This window comes from Moschus berezovskii, chromosome 28 (assembly GCF_049115385.1).
Source record: "Moschus berezovskii isolate FMDL1 chromosome 28, NW_MosBer_1.0, whole genome shotgun sequence".
Taxonomy (NCBI): domain Eukaryota; kingdom Metazoa; phylum Chordata; class Mammalia; order Artiodactyla; family Moschidae; genus Moschus; species Moschus berezovskii.
In genome coordinates this window covers 14898941-14916943 of record NC_142487.1, presented here as the reverse complement: position 1 = coordinate 14916943, position 18003 = coordinate 14898941, and the positions used below count along the sequence as shown (strand labels likewise).

Here is an 18003-nt window from a genome sequence, read left to right as displayed (position 1 = left end):
ATAACCCAGTATAACCACACACAACCCGTCAGGGCCTTTCCAGGTGGAGCTCATATATGCCTAACGCACAAAGTAGCCTGTGACCAAGTTGAGTACCTCACGCCGCGCATGCGCAGTGCTATAAGTGGGCTCGGCTGTTATATAACCGTGCAAAGTCATTGTTTACAGAACATGGGGCCAGAGGGCATGAGAGCCTGGTGGGGGGAGGGGGGAATGAGAGAGCCTGACTGGCGCCATCTTATTAATTTCCCCACAGACTTCAACATGTGGATATGAGGCGGACACAACTCAGCCTGCATCAGCTATATCTCTCAAAGTGTGGTCAAGGGCCCGTTTATATCAAAATTGCCCAGAGTGTTTGTTAAAGATGCCTAGACCCAACCTCAGATAATACTAATGAGACTCTCTGAGGACTGTGCCTGGTAATCTGTATTTTTATCAAGCACACCAAGTAATATTTGCACATATCAAGACTTGAGAGACTTTGTTCCACTTCATCAATGTCCAAGTGGAAAATCCGTTCATCCCCAGGCTAGCCCTCGTCCGCTTTGCTGCCCTTCACACTCCACCCATGCAACCAGCCACTCCTCAGTACCTTACTTGGTCTGATCGCACAAAGCTGCTCCTCTGAGCTCTGACTCAGTCTCCGCTTCCAACTCGGGCTCCTGCGCTCCTAGGCTTCTCATGACCTTGATGACACCTATACCACCCTTGAACTTGAACTCCATCCAGCTCCTTCTTCCCTACGTTTCTCCTGGTCTGTCAAGGACTTGGGGTGTGTGGAGGATGTGTTTTAGGGACAGGCCTTTAAGAAATCATCCAGTGGGGAGAAGAAGCGATCTTGAAATTGGACAAGGACCAAGTCGACTACAGAGGAGAACATAAATTCAAGAAATATTTCATAGGTGGAGCCGGCAGGACTTGAGTGAATGCTGTGGACACAGTGGGGAGAAGAGCTTCCTGCTGAAGAAGCTGGGAGTTGGAAGTAGGGATCTGAAAGATTAGAAGAGATCATGGTGCGAGGGGTGGGGAGGAAGAGCATTTCCATAGGTTACATACAAAAACGTGCTTGTTTGTTTTTGCCTTCTGTGATACTATTACAAGACAATGGCAATTAAAAAATTCTCTAATGACTAGTATTGGATTGAAGTGAGCTAAGTCGAGACCTGGCACCCTTTATTGGAGTGCTTGCACCTCTAGCAACATAATACAAGGAAGCTCAGTTCAGTTCAGTTCAGTCGCTTAGTCGTGTCCGACTCTTTGCGACCCCATGAATCGCAGCACGCCAGGCCTCCCTGTCCATCACCAGCTCCCGGAGTTCACTCAGACTCATGTCAATCGAGTCGGTGATGCCATCCAGCCATCTCATTCTCTGTCGTCCCCATCTCCTCCTGCCCCCAATTCCTCCCAGCATCAGAGTCTTTTCCAATGAGTCAACGAAGAAAGCTGATCACCGAAGAATTGATGCTTTTGAACTGTGGTGTTGGAGAAGACTCTTGAGAGTTCCTTGGACTGCAAGGAGATCCAACCAGTCCATTCTAAAGGAGATCGATCCTGGGTGTTCATTGGAAGGACTGATGCTGAAACTCCAATACTTTGGCCACCTCATGCGATGAGCTGACTCACTGGAAAAGACTCTGATGCTGGGAAAGGTTGGGGGCGGGAGGAGAAGGGGACGACTGAGCATGAGATGGCTGGATGGCATCACCGACTCTGTGGACATAAGTTTGAGTGAACTCCGGGAGTTGGTGATGGACAGGGAGGCCTGGCGTGCTGTAATTCATGGGGTCGCGGAGAGTCGGACACGACTGAGCGACTGAACTGAACTGAACTGAGCAAAGCTATAAGGGACTAAAAATAACTGAACACATACAGCAGTTGGGGCAATTATGAACCATAGATACAAAGAGGCCACAAACCAACTGCCATTTCTGACTTGCAGGGAGAAAAAGCAGGATACTGTGCATGACCCCTGCACACAGCACCACCAAGGGGGTGGGCAGAGCACCTAAGCCACTCCTCCAATCAGAGCCACCACTGTGCCACTACCCTCATCCCATTTAAGGAACCAGCTTGCCCCCCTTGGAGAGCGAGCAAGGGCACTTGTAAAGCCTTGCCTGAATTTCTTTTCTGGCCTCTTACCAATTTCTATTGATTAAAGAGTCCCAGGACCTGGGTTCGTAACAGAAGAGCTGTTTGTTCTGGCTATAAAGGCATTTTAATGTCTTCTGGGAGTCCTGGACAGTACTTTGGAGCTCATACCAACTTGAATTTCTTTCCCTCAACTGTTCTTTTTGGCCCACATAAATTTCTCTTGTTCTTGGAACATACCCATGTCCTCACTCACCTCTACAGGAATTCAGATCTCCTTTTCTGGTCTGGATGCTTCTTTGTAACAATAAATAGATGTGGTGGCAATGTCTCACTTCCCCAGCTGGTATCCTGATCTAGTGAATAATATGCAGGACTTCCTGGAAATCCCTTGGGGAAAAACTTGGGCTCATGTAAGATGAGTAAATACCAATTTTAAAACCAATTCTCTAGGTTTGAAACTGTGTACTCCTAGTTTACTTAAAAAACAAGGGCCACTCAAACAAGCAATTAACACCATGTCTGAGAGCCAGGATGCCACTGGGGGTGATCACACTGATTAATGCAGACCAGGAAACACGGACAAAACACTCACCAGCCCACAATTTATTTCCACCTTGCCTTTCCCTTAGGAGCTATGTGAGATAGTAAAACCAATGAGATTAGCATTCTCCAGTGTGTGCCCAGCAGAAGTGATTTCGTACCACTGATGAGCGGGCAAGAGACCACTGGACTCAAGTGCTTAAAATTGTAGCTTCTTGCTAATCAGGCTGAGCTGTAATATTAAAATTAAAGTACAATAGGCTCCAGTACTTACTGTCTGTTTGAAGTCTTTCTCTGCTGATAACTAACAGTTAGAATCATCTTTAATTGCTCACAGGCTTCTCGCCAGGAAGAAGCTTGAAACCTTAGTGGCAGGTGGGCTGGGAGGGCCCCCTCCCCTCGAGAGGATTGGCACCCCTGACAATGTCCAGGCAAACAGAGCTTTGAGTTCCTGAATAAAGGGGACTGGAATTCCAAGGCACAGGGAATTCTGAATTCCCTTATCAGCTTGCCTCTGGGAAGGGCCTAATAGTTACAACCCGAAAAGGCAAAATGACCTTCATCAAAATTCAGAATGAAGTGAGACAGGCATGCCCCCTTCCCTTTTGTGCTTCCACGTTTCATTACTCAGTCCAGTTCCGCTATTTGTTCTGATTACTATTAACAACACCTATCATTGGGAGCTTAACACAAAAGCATCAGCTTCGTTTATGTGAAGGCTGAAAGTCTGAAACACGTAGCTTCTGTATTTTAGCAGAGTTGATCGGAGAGACAGCAATGGCTGATTGCCAGGAGCTGTCCCCCAAAGAGGCAGTGTTGGAGGCAAGACCTTTCCCCCTTGTTGGCTTCAGTGTCTGCCTCTGCCAGCCCCAGTTAGGCAGGTCTTCGGATAAGCTGCTGGCCTTGACCTTTTCTTCTAACAAGTGCTTTTGCTCAGACACTGTATCTTCAGACTCATATATTTAAAGGTCAAAGTTAATTTTCAAATGTCTTCATATCACCAAATAAAATGGGTATATGACCGAAAAAAAAATTGTGAGTTGAAATCAACTTACTGGTACATCATTCCTGATGTACTTTATCTTCATTTTAGATGAACCATGGATGAGTGTTCATTTTTAAAAAACAACAGCTTTATTGAGGTATGATACATGTTCATACAAATCATCTATTTAAAGTATTCAGTGGCTTTTAGTATATTGATAGAATCATGCTTCATGACCACTATCAACTTTCAGAACATTTTCATTGCCCCCAAAAGAAACCACATGCCCGATAGAAGTCACACGCATTCCCCCACCTCACTCCTTAGCTCTGTACTTACCCATATGTTTGAACCAATAATCTATTTTTTGTCCCTAGATCTGCCTATTCTGGACATTTCATATAAGTGGAATCATTTAATATAAGGCTTTTTTGTGTCTGTTTCTTTCACCTTGTTGTTTAGTCACTAAGTCGTGTCCAACTCTTTGAGACCCCAATAGACTGCAGCATTCCAGACTTCCTTCTCTTTCACTATCCCCCGGAGTTTGCTCAAATTCATGTACATTGAGTTGGTGATGCTGTCTAACCATCTCATCCTCTACTGCTCTCTTCTCCTTTTACTTTCAGTCTTTGCCATCATCAGGGTCTTTTCCAATGATTTGTCTCTTCACATCGGGTGGCCAAAGTATTGGAGCTTCAGCGTCAGTCCTTCCAATGAATATTCAGACTTGATTTTCTTTAGGATTGACTGGTTTGATCTCCTTGCAGTCCAAGGGACTCTTAAGATTCTTCTCCAGCACCACAATGCAAAAGCATCAGATATTCGATGCTCAGTTTTTCACTTAGCATGATGCTTTTTAACAACCATTCGCCTTGTAGCATGTATCAGCATTTCATTTATTTTAATTACTGAACAGTATTTCATTGTGTAGATAGACTACATTCAATTGTTGATGGACATTTAGGTTGTTTCCACTTTTGGGCTATTATGAATAATGTGACTATGAACATTCATGTGCAAGTTTTTGTGTGGACATATGTTTTCAGTCCTCTTGGATATATATCCATGAGTCAAACTGCTGCTATGTGGCAATTCTGTTTTGAGTTTTGAGAAACTATCATACTGTTTTTCAAAACAGCTGCACGTTTTGCATTCCATCAGCAATGTATGAGAGTTTTAATCTCTCTACATCCTTGCCAACACTTGTTTTTCTTCTTTAATTTTCTTTTTCAGTATTGTTTTGGCTATTTTGGATCCCTTGAAATTCTACATGCATTTTAGAGATGGTTTGTCAATTTCTACAAAGAAGTCAACTAAGACTGATAGAGATTCTTTTTTATCTGTAGGTCAGTTTGAGAAATATTGCCTTAATGATGAGACCCCAGTGAACTGCAGCGATGTTAAGTCTTCACGATGTTAAGTCTTCCAATTCGAGAACATGGGATGCTTTTCCACTTATTTAAATCATCTTTAATTTCTTTCAACAGTTTTTTAGTTTTCAGAGTGTAAGTTTTACACATTTCTTTCTTTTTTATTGAGGCATAATTGACTCACAAAGTTATATTTAGTTTCAGGTATACAACATAATGATTCAATATTTGTATATATTGTGAAGTGATCACCACAGTAAGTCTAGTTAACATCCATCACCATCTGTTGCTACATAATTTTTTTCTTGTGATGAGAACTTTTAAGATACACTGTCTTCTTGTTTAGTTTCTAAGCCGTGTCTGACTCTTTGTGACAGCGTGCTCTGCAGCACGCCAGGCTTCCCTGTCCTCCACCATCTCCCAGAGTTTGCTCAAGTTCATGTCCATTAAGACAGTGATGCTATCTGACCATCTCATCCTCTGCTGCTCTCTTTCCCTTTTGCCTTCTACTCTCTTCACAATTTTCAAGTATGCAGTACAGTATTATTAGCATTAGTTGCTATACTATACATCTCCATGACTTACTAATTTGTTTTTACTTGTTTTCTTAAATTATCTGTTAAGGGACTTCCCTGGTGGTCCAGTGGTTAAGACTCCACGCTCCTAATACAGGGGCCCTGGGTTTGATCCCTAGTCAGGGAATTAGATTCCACATGCCACAGCTAAGACCCAGCACAGTCAAATAAATATTTAAAAAATAATTATCTGTTAAGTATTTAATCTTTTGGGGCTTCCCTGGTGGTTCAACTGGTAAAGAATCCACCTGCAATGCAGGAAACCTGGGTTCAATCCCTGGGTTGGTAAGATACCTTGGAGAAGAGAACAGCTACTCACTCCAATATTCTGGCCTGGAGAATTCCATAGACTGTAGAGTCCATGGGGCTGCAAAGAGTTGGACATGACTGAGCAACTTTCACTTTAATTTATTCTTTTTAATGCTATTTTGAGTGGAAATGTTTTATTAATTTTATTTTCAGATTATTCATTGCAAGGTAATAGACACACAGTTGATTTTGCCATCTTGATCTCGTATGCCATGACTTTGCTGAACTCATTTATTAGTTCTGATCATTTTTAGTAGATTCCTTGTGCTTTTCATTATACAACGTCATGTTGTCCATGAACAGAGATTGCTTTACTTCTTCCCAACCTGGATACGTGTTCAAAAAGACACATGTACCCCAGTGTTCATTGCAGCACTATTTACAATAGTCAGGACATGAAAGCAACCTAAATGTCCATAGACAGATAAATGGATAAGTAGACGTGGTTCATGTATACTATGGAATATTATTCAGCCATAAAAAGGGATAAAATTGGGTCACTTGTAGTGATGTGCATGAACCTAGAGTCTGTCATACAGAGTGTCTATCTCTTCCTGAGCCATCCTTTTACTCTCAGCCTATTTGTGTCTTTGAATCTAAGACACAAATATGTGTGCCTCTTCCACATATCGGACAGTGAGATCCATTATTCATTCTGTCAATCTCTGTGTAATAAGGAGCATGAATTGTTTTTGATGTTTGACTTCTGACAGCTTTCCAGCTACACCAGTCTTTCTCATTTTCTGCCTGGTATCTGGGCAATTTGGTAATAAAGCCTGGATGTTCCCTTCCTTCACTCTGGTGGAAAATTCAAGCCATACAAGGACCCACGTGAAGAAATTCTCACCCCCTAACCATCATACCCCAAGCCAGTCATCCCTCCCTGCTATCTCAAGCCATTTTTGGACCTGCTTGAGGTTTATCATGCTCTCCCCAGAACTCCTCATTATATGAAAAATCATCTTATGCTCACTCTTGGTACATATGTGGCATCATTAACCTTGATTTCTGAACAAATGTGGAGTAGAGGGATCTACCCTATCTCTGCAGGATTATCATCACATTTTGCCTTTGGATTAAAATATTTAGTCCACTTATACTTAAGGTAATTACTAATAAGGCAGGATTTAAGTTTGCCATTTTGCTATTTGCTTTTTATGTCATAGGTTTTTTTTGCTTTCCCTTTATTATTCTTTGTCTTGTATTAAACAGTTTCTGAAATATCATTTTAGTTCCCTTGTTTCTTTTTATTTATATAAATTATTTTCTTATTGGGAAGAATTACATTTGGAGAATTATACCAGGGAATTACAATTAATATCTTAACTTACAACGTTCTAGTTCGGATTAATACCAACTTATTTTCAATAATATACAAAAACTCCGCTCTGGTGTAGGTTTGTTTCTTTCTCCTCCTTCATGCTATATTGCCATACAGATTACATTTTCATACATTATAAACCCACCAATGCAATTTTATATATATTGCTTTATGCAGTTGTCTTTTATATAAAATATGAGAAGAAAAGGGTACAAACAAAAATTAAAATATACTGTCTATAAATATACCTCTATCGTTGCTTTTCCTCATTCTCTTTATGCATGAGTGTGTTCAATTTCTGTCTAGCGTTAAATATGAAGGACTCCTTTTAATATTTCTTTTAGAGCAGGTCTGCTAGTGATGAATTCTGTTAGTTTTTGTTTGTCTAGGAATGCCTTAATAGCCCTCTACTTCATTAAAAAAAGAAACAGACTTTTTAGAGCAGCCTTAGATTCAGAGCAAAACCCCTCTGCTTCACTGGCCGCTGCTTCTCACCTGAGTTTCTGGCTTCTGGGCTTGGCCTCTAACGCTGGCACCCTCTACAGTCCTCGTCTGCATCCTCTCCACAGAGGACCTCATCTGGCACTGTGACTTTCAGTGCAACCTACATGTCTGTGATGACGAAAGTCATGTCAACAGTCCTGACCCTCCACACATATTCAACTGCCATCTTGCCCTCTCTTTAGGATCGCCAGATGCAGCAGTCCCCATTCATTTTGGGAGCAGGCACTGATTTCAAGGAAGACAATTTTCCTTGGATTGGGGTGGAGATGGTTTTGGGATTATTTAAGCACAGTACATTTGTTGTGCATTTTATTTCTACTATTATCGCATTGTGATATATAATGAGATAATTATACAACTTGCTACAATGAAGGGTCAGTGAGCCTTAAACTTGTTTTTCTGCAGCTAGCTGGTTCCATCTGGGGGTAATGGGAGAAAGTGATGTCCAGTTGCCCATGTCCAGTCTACTCTGTAATTTCATTTTGATTGCTGTCACTGCAGAAAACCCTGCTTCACAAAGATAGGATGTTGGAAGTGAAAGCAGGCTTTTCAGTGCTTTTTTGGCAATCTCATGATGTTCTACCTTGACTTTAATCCAGAAAGTATGGAGATTTGAAGTTGTCCCAAGCACCCTTTTAAGGCCACTGTCATTTGTGATCTCAATCTATTGATCTTCTAGCACAGACAAAGTCAACTCACCTGGCTTATTCACAAATGGTTCATGGGTCAGTTCCTTCCCAGTTTGTGAGTCTTTTGTGGTTGGAAAGTAATGCTCCAAGTCTTTTGAAAGCTGAGATAGGTGATCATGCACAAGCTGTGAGAAAGAAGGTGCTGGCTCAGTCTCTTTCAAAATCTCTGCTGATGTTTGAAACATGTCAAAAGTCCCAATGTTCACTCATCAGCCGCATAATTCCAGCTTGGCTTTGAATGCAGCCACTTTATCTGCTGACTTGGAAACAGTGTCATTTTCCCCTGTGACAGACTGAGTTTGTTGAGCAGCTTGAATATGTCACGCAGTAAGCAAGTTTTGCAACCAATTCTGTGTCACTAAAATGTGCTGCCTGACAGTGACTGTTTTCCTAGAAGAAATCTCTGGAATGGCCCTTGTAACTAAAGCACTCTGGTCAGTGATCTTCCTTTAGAAAGCCATCTCATTTCTGTGTATAAGAGAAGGCCTGTGAGCTCTGTGTCCATTTCCTCACAGAGCTGTGTAAACAAATATGAGTTAAGGTCACGTGCTTTAATGGGGTTGATAATTTTAATCACAACCTGCAAAACATTGTTAAGTTCAGGTGACATTTTTTCAGCTAACCAGCATTTTTCTATGGATGACACAGTGTGTAGGTTTACAGTCAGAAGCAACCTCTTTTACCTGAGTAGTGAAACCAGAAAGTTGTCTAGTCATGGCAGCTGCTCTGTCCATGCATATACTGACACAGAATGACCAGTTCAGTTTTCCTGATATGTAGTCATTCAAAGACTTGAGCTCTGGTGTTGGTTGGCAACAAAAGTGGACATGGCATACCCTCATGCACATCCTCCTGAAAATATATCACACAAAAACAAGCATTCTTGGCTTATTGTCATCAATGGTCGACTCATCAACCTGGATTCCATATCATAGTGACTCTTTAATCCTGACACTTGTGCCTCAATATCCCCTGCTATTTCATCCATTCATCTAGTTAAGGTGCTGGCCAAAAGAGGAGCATGTGCCACCTTTTGAACTGTCATCTCTCCTTAAAGCTCACAACAATTGTCCTTAGTAACAGGCAGGATCAGCTCTTCACCAATATTAAAGGACTTTAATGGCAACCCACTCCAGTGTTCTTGCCTGGAGAATCCCAGGGACGGGGGAGCCTGGTGGGCTTCCGTCTGTGGGGTCACACAGAGTCGGACACAACTGAAGTGACTTAGCAGCAGCAGCAGCAGCTCTAGCAATGTGATTAGGTGCTAAGAATGATGCTCTCAGTGCAGACACGTTTGATAAAGTGGTGGCCTTCAATAATTGCTTCTGTTCTTTGTGCTCACATTTTTTTTTTCTTCTGAAAAACTCCAAGGGCTTATCTTTTAAGCAGGGTGCTTGGTATCCATGAGGTGAAGAAGTTTAGAAGGTTTCATGGCTTTGTTGGATAGCTGGTCGCCACTTATTTTACCAAATGGGTTTGGAGAATGTGAATCACCTGTTGAAATGAATGTGTAGTTTAAGTAGGACTCTTGGTATTTTCTTTGAAGTGCAGCCTACTTTTTGTGAAATGAAGTGAAACTCTCTCAGTTGTGTCTGACTCTTTGCAACCCCATGGACTATAGCCTACCAGGCTCCTTTCTCCTTGGGGATTCTCCAGCAGCAATGCTGGAGTGGATAGCTGTTTCTTCCTCCAGGGGATCTTTCCAACCCAAGGATCGAACCCAGGTCTCCTGCATTGCAGGCAGATTCTTTACCAGTTGAACCACCAGGCGGCCTTATAGTCTTCTGCTGTCTCATCATTGGGTCTTCACCCATTTCCAAAGAAACTCCCCAGTGATGTTTATTTTTTACTCACGTTGGCTAGGGTTAGCTTGTGGGCTTGCTGAAACTGTGACTGAGAAAAGTGTGCAGAGTGAGGAAAAGGCATGGATGGAAGTGTTAAATAAAATAATGGGTGGGCCATGTGTGGACTAAAGTAAGTGCTGGATCCTGACTTAAAGCCTGCCACCAGATGCAGCTTGTTGCTTTCCACTCACTGTTAGGGTTTACATACGAGTCTGCAAGCAATTGGTTTATTACGGTCTCTGTTCAGTCAACCTCTCTGCTAATGCTCATCTGATTTGCAACCTCTCCCAAGCACTAGCTTCGCTGCCTCGGTTCCACCTCAGATCATCAGGCATTAGATTTTCATAAGGAGTACACAACCTAGATCCCTCGCATGCTCAGTTCACAGTAGGGTTTACACGCCTACGAGAATCTAATGCCACCTCCTGTCTAACAAGAGACAGAATTCAGGTGCCAATGCAAAGCAAGGGTGAGTGACTAAATACAGATGAAGTTTTGCTTGCTCACCTACCACTCACCTCCTGCTGTGTGGCCCAGTTCCTAACAGGCTACAGACAGGTACTGGTCTTTGGCCTGGGGGTTGAGGACCCCTGATCTAATAGGCATCTCAGATTTATAATAACAAACAGAACTATTGAATTTTACCTCCAAACTTATCCTTCCCAGACGTCCCTACTTCTTGGCAATGCTATTCACCTAGTTGCCCAAGGCAAAAACCCAGGAATCATCCCTGGTTCCTCTCTTTCCCTTAATTACCTATCTAATCTATCACTGAGTCTGTTATTTCTACCTCAAAAATTTATCTCTAATCTACAGACTTCTCTCCGTCTCCACTACACTGCCAGTCCTAGGTACCCTCTCTCTTTCCTAGACTACCGTAATTATTCCCCTAACTGTCCTCTCTGAGTCTCTCCTTCATCCCCTACAATCGGCTCTCCACATAGCAACCAGATGCTCTTTAAAACATAGATCAGGCCGTTACTTTCTTGCTTAAACCCTATACTGGCCTCCTGTACTACTAAAAACAAAAAGCAAAGGAAGCCACATGTCTCACCCAGACCTGTCTCACATCAGGGCCCATTTCTGGCCCCTGCTCACTTCTGGACCTCACATCATCCCCTCCTGCTTCCTCCACTCCAGTCACACTGGCTTTGTTCTCTCTGCTCCTGGAACATAGCTGCTCATCCCCACTTGATAGTCTCCATACCCACTCTGGGGCTTCACAGTTAGCAGCACCCTCTTTCACAGCCCCTGTGGCTGGCTCCTATCACAGCAAGCTTTTCTGCATCTCTAAATCATTTTCACCCCCTCACCGCCCTTCTCTTCACTTCTAGCACACTCTGGGGCATCATCTTTGTCACAGATATAACTCAGAGATTTCCCTGCTTTTAATTTGTGATTTTATTATCCCTCTCTCCTCTCCAGTCTTCCATTCTCAAGTCTAATGCAAGTGCCACAGAGCAAGAGTTTGTCTGTCTTGCTCATTACACCTGTCATAATGCCTTCCACCTGCTAGTCTTAGGTAAACAGACAGGGGGCAAATGAATTAATGAATTTCAGTTTGAAGCTTATTTTAAGTGGAAGCAAAGCTGTGATGTGCAGGATGTGGGCTGCCCCCGACAGTATATTTTCAACGTGGGAAGACGCTTCTGCCCTTTCCGGAGCAGCTGCACTTTGTGGCTTTCTCTCTGCTTCTCTTCCTGGCGTGTCCTTAGCACTGGGGAGTTCTGAAGAGAAGAGGAGGCTCAGTTCTTGTTCAAAGGAAAAGCTATCTTACTTTTCTTAGGAAGACGGGGCACATATGAATTGTAGAACAACCCAAGGCAAAATAAAGTCTACTGGGCTGGAATGAAATCGAGTGCCAAAATGTTTGAATTAGACCTGTGGTCCCCAAACACTGCCAGCTTCACCAGAGTCCCATGGGGAAGTTTGTGAACAATGCAGTTTTACGGGTCCAGCTCAAGAGCTAAGATTTGACAAGTCTGAGGCGGGGCCCAGGAATCGGAATTCTTATAAACATTTCCCATGGAGTTCTGATGATTAGCCAGGAGCAGGAAGCTCTGAACTGCCTGGGACAGAGATTTGCAGCTGAGCTGGCCCTTCATTGCCCTGAGGCAGCCGAGGGAAGGAGCACGGTCAGCCCTGAATGAGAGCTGGATGGAGGAGGGGAAAGCAGTGCTTAAAAGTGGGGAGCATCAGGGCCAGCGCTGGGAGCAGGGGCTGGCAGTCAGTGGTCTCCCCTCTACCTTCCAGTGGCCCGGTACCGCGTGACTGTGTGCACTGGGGAACTCGAAGGGGCGGGGACGGATGCCAACGTCTACCTCTGCCTTTACGGTGATGCGGGGGACACAGGGGAGCGGCTGCTCTACAACTGCAGGAATAACACCGACCTGTTTGAGAAGGGCAATGTAAGTTGCAGTGACGTGACGCCCCCTCCCCGGCCCCACCCGTTCTTCCTTGGTCTTCCCTGCTCCAAGTAGAGCTGCCCACTGGTACTGGGCCTCGGCCATCAGAGGGGCTGGCTCTGGGGGAGGGAACAGGGAACTGCATGCCTGCCACCCACCAGGATCCTAGGACTGGGAGCTGGAGAGCTACCTAAAGGGATCACAATCCTCTTCCCACCCCTGAGCTTTGAGAAGAGGGCAGAGCAGGAGGACTTCGGGGCGGGCAAGCAGGGAAGGAAGCTGGGTACCTTACGGTGACCTGGAGATCCCAGGCTTGCAGGAAGCTAGGGCATCTGAGGAGAAGGCAATGGCACCCCACTCCAGTACTCTTGCCTGGAAAATCCCATAGATGGAGGAGCCTGGTAGGCTGCAGTCCATGGGGTCGCTAAGAGTCGGACACGACTGAAGCGACTTAGCAGCAGCAGCAGCAGGGCATCTGAAGGCCCGCTTGAGAACACTGCCTTCTCCACTAGGCATGACCCCTGGAGGCACCTTGTTCATTTCCTTTTTAAGAGATGACCATGTGCTGGGCGTTTCCTCTGGTTTCCCCAGCCATCGGCTGGGTTTACTGGGGAGGCTGTGTGAAATAGCGGGGAAAGAGTCAGGCAGACTGGGGCCAGTCACTCCATTCCCTGAGCCTCTAAAGAGGGTGAAGGGTGCCTACCTGTGGCTGGCTGTTGTGAGGATGTCGGATGCACTGCCCTAGCAGATCTGGCCCACAGCACAGTGTGTGTGTGTGTGTTAAGTCGCTTCAGTCATGTCTGACTCATTGTGATGCTACAGACTATAGTCCGCCAGGCTCCTCTGTCCATGGGATTCTCCAGGCAAGAATACTGGAGTGGGTTGCCATGCCCTCCTCTGTAAAGAGCTGTGTAGCTGCAAAACTGTGAGGCCAAGGTTGGTCATCAGATGAAGACTTGATAAGCCTTGGTCCTCTCCTTCCTCTGCCATCCCTTCCTTGGTGCAGGCAGGGCAAGCCCCGGAATGTGAGTGGAGGTCTCCGTCCATCCTTTCTCATTGTTGTTTTGCTACATCTTCTGACTCCTGCCATGAATCCCACCCTCGAGTTCCTGTCCCCAGGGTATGCTCCTATAGACTTGGCTATTTCGTAGCCCCTGCTGTGTTGGTGAGAAAAAACTGAAATTAACAAGACCACTGGTTCTCCCCAATCATTCCCTTTCTCAAAAGGGCCCAGTGTCTTTCTGCAGCAAAGAGCTAGAGATTAGCCAAGGAATGAATTCACAATGAATGGTTAGTCCCTGATGACAGCTTGATGTGTTAATCCTCCTGGGGGATTTGCCTTTTAAAAGGAGATCACAGGGAATGGCCATTGTTCAGCCAAGAAATGCAGATCTCAGTTGTTGAGAACTTGACATCAAATGATGTTCCAGTGGGAGAAATTGGGGTGGAGTGCAACCTGTTCTTTGTGAGTAGCTCCTAGCCCACCTGGGAAAGATCAATAGCCCAACCCATCAGCTATGGCTTGTAGGATTTCTGGGGCTGGCTCTTCCCTTGGTGTCTGGGTCCCAGGGGAGCCACCGTCCATCTGGACCTGCTGTCTCCTCTGTAGGCCGATGAGTTCACCATCGAGTCTGTCACCATGCGGAAGGTGAGGCGGGTGAGGATCAGACATGACGGCAAAGGCAGTGGCAGCGGCTGGTTCCTGGAGCGGGTGCTGGTGAGAGAGGAGGGGCAGCCTGAGAGTGACAACGTGGAGTTCCCGTGTCTCAGGTACACAGGCCCGCCAGCTTTGATCTTCCCCAGCTCAGGTTACAGGCCTTGGATTCTTCTGTCTTGCTGAGGTGTGTGGTTATGGCATTTGCTGTCAGAACTTCTCTGCCAGGATCAGGGAGTGGTGAACATCTTAGCTATGGTAGATGTGTGTGTTTGTGTGTGAGTGTGTATGTGTGTACATGTATGTGCATACTTCCACACTTTTGTGAGCCCAGGGAAAGAATAATAAAAGCTCCAGCAGACTGGCTTATCTATTTCCCAAAGTCTCACGCTGAAACTGGGCTGAAGTGTCTGAAGCTGAAAGAAAGCGGCTATATTTGGAAATATGTAAATATGTATTAATATCCTGCAAGTATTCAGGTGGAAACTGAAGTGACAAGTCATGGTTTCCTTTGCTGCTGGGGAGGGCCTGGGGATGGAGAAGTGGTGGAGGGCAAGAAGGGAGAGATGGGGCTTTGTGATGGCTGGGGATGGATGACCTATGAGCGCTCGGCCAGGGCTGCGCCACAGCAGTCTCCAGGTCTGCGGGAGATGCTGCAGTGACCTCAGCAGGACAATCAGAGGTTGACTGAGGGGCTCCAACCAGCACTGTTCACTCCCCGAAGTCTCTCCCTTCCTGTCATCAAAGCCAAGGGTTTGTATCTTCATGTCTTAGATTTACAGCGTGAAAGCTCATGGGAAGCGTGACAACTTAGTGGTCAGCTAATTTTTTCTCAATTGAAGTATAGTTGATTTAAAATACTGTGTTAATTTCATGTGGAGAGCAGTGATTCAGTTATATTCTTTCAGATTATTTTCCATCATAGGTTATCGAATTTAGTTCCTAGTGTTACACAGTAGATTCTTGTTGCTTATCTATTTTACATGTTGTAGTTGATGCAACTCTCCTTGTGGGAGAGACCACAAGGTCACCCACATTGACGCAGGGGGAGAGGAGGCAGTGTATTGGTAGAGTGGACCATGGTTTAGGGAAGCCTGAGCTCCATGTCAGGAGAGCTGGGGAGGAGGCAGTGCCTTGGCTTCCTTTGATATGTCTGTGGCCAGGAGTTGCCTCCCTCTTGGGTTTATAATAGGAGTGACTGCAAAAATAAGCACCAAGACACAGACAAATAGGGTGACACCCTGGACCAGAAGCAAGTATCTTGTTTTCCCTGTTGCCCTGGAGAACACTGAGAGTGTCTCTTCTGTTGCCATCAGCCCAATATCACAGACCGTCTTGAGTACGGTGGCCTGGATAACTCCTACTTGCACAGCTGTCTGATTTCTCAGGCTGGGTCCCTGTGCTCAGTGGAAACAGTGCTTTTCAGGCAAATTGGTCCAATGTCTTTCCTCTGGCGTCTACCATGGCTGACGAGTCATAGCCATCAAACCCCCCCACTTCAGGGTGCAGACCCAACTTCTTCTTGTTGGCAAATCTCATTCATCCTTGAGCAGTCAGATCAGAGCCTCTTCACGTGAGCCTTTCTCATTTCTCTGAACTTCTGATGCACTTGATTTGGTCCAACATCCATTGGTGTCTTGGTCTCCATCTAGTACCTTGGCCAGTCTGTCCTGCCTTCTTCTTTTCTTTTAAATTAATTTGTATTGGAGTGTAGTTGCTTTACAATATTCTGTTAGTTTCTACTGTACAGCAAAGTGAAATATATATATATATATATCCCCCCCTTTTTTGTATTTCCTTCTCATTAAGATCACTATAGAGCACTGAGTAGAGTTCCCTGAGCTAGACAGTAGGTTCTCACTAGTTATCAATTTAATACATAGTATTAATAGTGTGAGCTTCCCTGATAGCTCAGTTGGTAAAGAATCCACTTGCAATGCAGGAGACCCCGGTTCAATTCCTGGGTCAGGAAGATCCACTGGAGAAGGCATAGGCTACCCACTCCAGTGTTCTTGGGCTTCCCTTGTGGCTCAGCTGGTAAAGAATCCACCTGCAATGTGCGAGATCTGCGTTCGATCCCTGGGTTGAGAAGATCCCCTGGAGAAGGGAAAGGCTACCCACTCCAGTATTCTGGCCTGGAGAAATCACAGTCCATGGGATCACAAAGAGTCGGACACAACTTAGGACTGAACAACAAGTGGGTAACACCAACTTACAGATAGATGACTACAAAAATAAGCTAGTTAAGTGATGCCTAAGAAAGAGTTATTTATCTGATAAAATTAGCATTTATTCTCTGTCCTGTCTCCTTAACTAGACTGCAGGTTCTCTAGGAGCTGGACTGTCTCTTATTCGTCATAGTGTATCTTCTCTGCATTCTCCCCACCCCAGAGCCCTTAGCACAGTACCGTGCACATGATGAACTTTTAGAAAAAGAGGTGGGTTGTTTTTTTTTATGATAATGACACAGGTGTTCATGGCTTTTAGGACAGACTCTTTACCATGATAACTGAGGTTCCACATCAAATGACCCTGCCCCTTCTCCAGCCTCATCTGCCAACCCTGCAACACTTGCTCGCTCCGTTCCATTCCACACTTGCCTTCTGTCTGCTCCTGCAGGCTCTGCTCTGTCCCAGCACATTGTTCGCTCCAAATGCACCTCCCTCCTCTCCTGGTTAACTCCTCATCACCCTCCCAGTTTTATCCAGTTATCACCTCTGCAGGGCAGCCCTCCCGCCCATTCTGGGTTGAGATCCTTTCTTCTGAGCTCTGGTAGAACCATTTTCCTTTGCTGAGTTCAGAGCTCTGGCCTCCCATGACTCTGCATGAATTGTGTGATGGTTGGTTGTCGGGCTGCCCCACTCAGAGAGTTAATGGCCCTCGTTTGCCCACAGGTGGCTGGACAAGGATAAGGATGATGGGCAGCTGGTCCGAGAGTTGCTGCCCAGCGATAGCAACGCGACACTGAAGAGTAAGTGGTCCAGAGGACAGGTGGTGGGTGTGGCCTGGGCGGGACTCCCCTGGCTACCTAGAAACCAGCCCTTGGAGAAAGCACACACCCTTCCCTTCACTCCCTGAAGGCAGCACTGCAGAGGGTAGGGAGGAAGAGGCTCTGAGAGAGGATCTGGAACCCTCTGCCTGTCTGAGCTTTGAACAGCCTCTTTATAGCCCTGGGTGTGGGGTCCTGGACGCTTGTGGGCTTCTGTCGAGAGTAACAAGGGCAGTAACACTGGCTAATGCTGCCCGGCCCCGGGGTGGGTACCTGTCATTCAGGACCTGGAGAGGATAAACACATTTGGAAGGGGCTGTACAAGGAGGACCTTGTTTTTCAGTGCTGAGAATTATCCTAGAGGTCTTATAGTTTTCCTTACTGGTGTTATTTCTTCAAGAACCTTGATTTGTTCATGAGTATTAGACAACATTTAAAAGAAATATATCCAGAATCCTCAATAATACCAACACCTGGTTTCTTTTCCAGTGCTTCATAAAGCTGTTAATTGCTCAGTCGTGTCTGACTCTTTGAGACCCCATGGGCTGTAGCCCACCACGCCAGTCTGTTCATAGAATTCTCCAGGCAAGAGTACTGGAATGGTTTGCCATTTCCTTCCCTAAGGGATCTTCCCAACCCAGGGATCGAAACTGAATCTCCCTCATTGCAGGCAGATTCTTTACTGTCTGAGACACCAGGGAAGCCCCTAAGACCTTATATTTAT

At 45.3% G+C, this 18003-nt stretch overlaps 1 protein-coding gene across 2 annotated transcripts in view; it reads left to right on the top strand.

Moving 5' to 3' along the window:
• LOXHD1 (lipoxygenase homology PLAT domains 1) overlaps positions 1 to 18003 on the top strand; it is a 192108-nt gene that overhangs the window by 72833 nt on the left and 101272 nt on the right. For both annotated transcript variants that reach the window (XM_088833409.1, XM_055416819.2), the window contains exons 13-15: positions 12485 to 12639; positions 14246 to 14406; positions 17185 to 17261. In XM_088833409.1, the coding sequence (XP_088689535.1) occupies positions 12485 to 12639; positions 14246 to 14406; positions 17185 to 17261 (393 nt within the window). The remainder of the gene's footprint in view (positions 1 to 12484; positions 12640 to 14245; positions 14407 to 17184; positions 17262 to 18003) is intronic.